This window comes from Sodiomyces alkalinus (assembly GCF_003711515.1).
Source record: "Sodiomyces alkalinus F11 unplaced genomic scaffold SODALscaffold_17, whole genome shotgun sequence".
NCBI classification, from domain to species: domain Eukaryota; kingdom Fungi; phylum Ascomycota; class Sordariomycetes; order Glomerellales; family Plectosphaerellaceae; genus Sodiomyces; species Sodiomyces alkalinus.
The window spans coordinates 226,304-231,410 of record NW_021167095.1 but is presented as its reverse complement, the minus strand read 5'-3'; the positions used below and the strand labels follow the sequence as shown (position 1 = coordinate 231,410).

Genomic DNA, 5,107 nt, shown 5'->3' with positions numbered 1-5,107 from the left:
GGTAATACTGCTATAAATGCTAGGCTGCTAAGAAGTGCCGAATAATAAAGTGGGCTAGCTTTGGTATAGTATTAGATAAGTGCTATTTGACGTGCGATATTTGACGTGCGACACGTCGTGGGCCCGTGCCCATGCGACATACCGACAAGGCGAATTCCTAACCCCTTTATCGACGCTCGATCTATGTCCTGTGGTTGCGAGGCCAGGCAGAATGAAAAGTTGAGAGTCAAACCAAGTCGCTGATTTGCCTTCAATCATGGCTTCGGAGCTTCTCTTGGAAATACTCGACCCCGACCACGACGCCGGGAGTGAGCTCTCTCCAGTGTATTCTGCCTTCGAGGGTTCGGCAAGGCTCAACTATCTAGCCCGCCTCGCAGACCAGTCTGCAGGATCTCTTAGAACATCGGAGCCCCAGGCCTTAGCCAATTCCTTGCAATCAGTACTACTTTCACTGCAGGATACAGCGAAACGATCTCACAGACTCATCATCGACTCCACGGTCCGACACTCCACACTATCACTTGCACTTGCCACATTTGGTCGTGCCGCAACCGACCTACAAACCGCCATTCCAACGCTCGATGCAGAAGCTCTATACTTCTCTGCCACATACAGCAAAGCCGGCGAAAGCCATCATCTCCTCGAGCGACAAAGATCTCTGTTGGTGCTTCGCAATGTCGAGCGCCTTGTCAATGTTTTGGAGTTGCCAACACTCCTGGCATCAGCCACGACTTCGGTGCCGCCAAACTACTCCTCCGCCCTCGACTTGAACGGTCATGTGAGACGACTTCATGCGTTGTACCCAAATTCTCCTGTAATTGGACTGGTCTCACGGCAGGCGGATGAAGCCATTTTGCAACTGACTTCCGATCTGATTGCAACCTTGAAATATCCCGGGCTTAAGCTAGCTACCGCCGTGCGTACAGTCAGCTGGCTCAGGAGAGTGCTCTCCGATCTCAACCAGGTTTCCAAAGCAAGCTGTGGAGCAGAAGAACGAGCCCTGTCGTTGTTATTCTTACGCTGTCGCGTTGCGACCCTTGATGCCACTCTTGGGGCACTCGAGCCACTTCGAAAACTCGCCGAACAGGAGATGACAAGCAAAAGGACCGTTCGTAACACCCAGGTTTGGTCCGGAGGCCAGCAAACCGAGCGGTATTTGAAGCGCTACATCGAAATATTCCGCGAACAAAGCTTCCTCATCATTTCCACGTTCAAGAGCTTGTTCCTAGCGGTGGGACATTCCGACAGAGCCCAAAGCGATGATGCGCTCGAGCCCCTTCATTTACCTCGTTCATTTTTATCTTCCTTCACTCTCCGCTTGGTGAATATGCTTCTCGAGACACTGCGCATCTTTCTTCCAGTCATCAAGGACCCCGCCGCGCGGGATAGCATTCTCACTCAGGTCCTTTACTGTTCCAACAGCTTGGGTCGCCTTGGTGGCGAATTTGGGACTCTTATGGCTGGTCTGAATATTGAAACTTCTATGCTGGGAACACTGTATACCCGTGACTTAGAATGGGTAGGGTTAATTAAGAGGCACCGCTTAATAGCTAGGCGCCTTGATTCTATAATAGGAGAGTATAGAGGCGTAACTAAGAGTAAATGATCTTTATCTTGCTTTCTTTATAGGCTTAATTACTCAACGAAAGTATTAAGATGTATACAGAATTATAATTACACATATATATATCTAGCTATTTATCACCGGAAATCATAGTCAGGTGAATTTAAAAACGATACGCCTATTAACTATAGGCAAGTAATAGGAGTAAAATCGGTACAACTATTAAGATAGCGATTATAATTATCGCCTCCCTCCTAGAATATTATCGTAGAGGTATATAATACCGGTATTATAGTATAACCGGAAGATTCGATAGATAGTGTTATCCCGATATTAACCACGTAAAATTCTTAATAGACTTACTTTTCGTAAAACAAGCATCCCCCCCCTTAGGGTAGAACGCTATGCGGAATTAATTAATACGGGACTAAACAGGTACCGCCACGCCCCTTAGACCCGAGGATAGCTAACGTTAAGGTAGTAATTTATGATTTACTAGCTAATAGGAATATAATTAAATAGGTTATTAAGCTAGTAAAGGAACTAATCACGCTACGCTATAGCTATAACGTTACTATTACGCTACTAGTAGTATATCTATATGCTATTATCTGCTATATTATCTAAGAGTAACTCTGAAAAGGAATTAACGGTATTAAGGAGACCTAGGCTATTATTATAGCCTAGACTCCTATGATAGCACCGTCACGGGACCCCGCGCCCCTTAAAATAATCCCCGCTAAATACTACTAGGAACTAATTATCCGCTATAAAGGCCTCCCTAAGGACTAGTCTCTTAAAGCCAGGACCCTAAAAGAAATTATTAGAGCTATAAATGCCACCCCTACCCGCTATAACGCTGTAATAATATAAAAACTACCTAGCAGCGATATCTGCCTTACTTTTAGCGAAAGGGCTTAGTACTAGGCTACTTATAAGGAGTAGTGGATTAAGAAGGTCTTTAGTATAGGAATTACGCTAGCTATACGGACCTACCCTATACTTACTAAGGCTATCCCTAAGGAGGTCCTTAGCGTCCTATCTGAAGAAGACCTGTTAGTATTATTATAAGGAATAAACCCTAAGACTAAGAACCTCCAAGCATAATAGCGATTACCCCGCCACGGTACTAGTAAGGTCACGCTTCTCCTTATTAAATCGGCCTCCCCGGAAAAGGTAGTAAGCCTTATACGGAATACCCTCCTCTTTAAGGGGGTAGCTATATCTACGAGTTATATAACCCCGACCTTAGCCCTCTAAGGTACTCTAAGTGCCTATACTTCGGCTATAAAGCTAGCGGGTACCCTATAATAAACAGGGTATACCGTTACTACGCTAAGCCTAAGTCGATATACCTATAAGGCCTAGGATATTACACGGCTACGGCGCTAGGGCGCCCCCGCTATTATACCGCCTATACCGGAGACTATAATATATTCGATAATTTATACCGATTACTAAAAAAGGAGGCTAAGGAGGCCCGGGAGGCGTATAAATACCGAGCGAAAGACTTTAATATTACCTATTAGACTAAAATAGCGTAAACCGCGGCACCTATAAAACCTCTTCTATATTAGTTTCTCCTAGGCACTAAGCTAAGACCCACACCTTCGAAGGGGTAAAGGATACCCCCTAAAAAGGACTAGGGGCTAAAAGGGCTCCCCGATACCGGGCCCAATAAGCTCCTATATAGTCCCCCGCGGGACTAGTAAGATACCGTATTAGAAGCCCTAGAGCTAGAACCAGGCCCCTGTTATACCGGGTATATCGACTTAGCCCCCCTATCCTTTAATTAATAAGTATCTATATTCTTTTATAGAATATAGGGAGGAGTTAGGCGTGGAGAAAGCTACCGCTCTGGTACCGCGCCGAGTACAATATAATAGGGATTTATATACCCGGCCTTAACCCCTTCACGAAAAGTCTAGCCTACTCCTTCTAAGGGATATACCGATTAGTCATGGAGGGGGCTAAGCCCTCCTATACGTATAATAAAGGCACCTACTATATAAGTAGATATAGCGGGCCTACTATAACGGCTACGCGGTTATATTCGGGGACTAGGGATAATACCCTTATAATCCAGTTAATCTACTCTAAGAACTACTAAATACGTAGGATACTCTAGAATACACCCATATAGAATATACTTAACACGACACTATTACGGCACTAACACATTCCCGCTAAGGACTTTAACCTCTATTACCCCCTTTAGTTATAGCCACCGCGGTACTACCCTAGAGCCGATACTCTACTTAATCTTATAACCTGCTAGGATCTTAACCTTATTAGCCTACCTAGAATTATTATATAGTACTGCCCGGGCTAATAAGTAAGCATTATTAACCTTATATAGGTAATATAGGGGCTCCGCTACATTTATAGTAGCGTGAAGAAAACCGTTATTAGACCGGACTATTACTTATAGATAGCCTATATCTATATAGTAGTAAATACTATAAAAACTCTACCGCGGGACCCGGACCGGCCTAGATAGGTTTAGAAGGACTTTAACTCCTTATAGGTCCCTTAACTCGCCGCCGCGTAGCTATACTAGGCTAGCCCCATTATAATAGTAGAAGATATTAACGTAGTACTTAATATCCTAATCAAGGACCTTACGGACCTACCCGATAAGATAGTACCGTAACGCTATATTAGTACCCCCGGACTCCTACCTACCTTCTAGTAGAATACGGGGCTAACCGCCTTTACCTAAGACGTAAGGCGCCTTTACCGTAGATATATAGCTAGGAAGTCCCGTAACCGATAGGATAAGTTCCAGTAAGCGGAGAGGTGCTAGAATAAGGCTGTAGTAGTAGCAAAGCACTAGTAGTAGCGGTATTTACACGACTTAACTGGGGAGAATAATAACCTCCCCTAGTAACTTTAGAAATAGGAATAAACTAAGAGCGGCGTACCGCCGGACCCCTTATTAGTACCGCTATTACGCCGAGATAATAATAATAATAATAACCTAATTATATTTAAGTTTATTCTAATAGTTTATATAATTTTCTATTTGGATTTCGACACGCCTATTAACCACGGGCGCGTAATAAGAGTAAAATCGATAAAACCACCGAGATAGAGATTATAGCTACCGCCTCCCTCCCGAGATACTATTATAGCGGTACCGTAATACCGGCGCTACGGTATAGCCGGAAGAGTTATAGGATAGCATTGTCCTGACCTTAACTATACAGAATTCGTAACGGACCCACTTTTCGTAATATAAGCGCTCCCCCCCCTCCTAAGGCAGGATATAGCGCGGAACTAATATAAGACCGAAAAGAGACTACTGCGCCCCCCGGAACTAAGAGTAGCTAAAATTAAGACAGAAATTCAGGCCTTATTAGCTAACAGGAACACGATTAAATAGGTTATAGAACTAATAAAGAAACTAATCACGATACGTAGTACCCGTAGTAATACCGGTATATTACCGCTAATATACCAATATATATCCGTCCGCCACGTTATCCGTAAGGAACTCCGAAAAGGAATAAGTAGTATAAAAAAGACCTAGGCTAATATTCT

The 5,107-nt window shown here is 43.9% G+C and overlaps 1 protein-coding gene across 1 annotated transcript; it reads left to right on the top strand.

Moving 5' to 3' along the window:
• Positions 1-256: 256 nt before the first annotated feature.
• On the top strand, positions 257-1,708 carry SODALDRAFT_346836 (Dor1-like family protein; the record flags this gene model as incomplete). The annotated part of the gene is made up of 2 exons (XM_028613269.1): positions 257-1,463; positions 1,515-1,708. The coding sequence occupies 2 exons, from the start codon at positions 257-259 to the stop codon at positions 1,604-1,606; spliced, it is 1,299 nt and encodes a 432-aa protein (XP_028462425.1). The 3' UTR covers positions 1,607-1,708.
• Between the last annotated feature and the right edge of the window lie 3,399 nt (positions 1,709-5,107).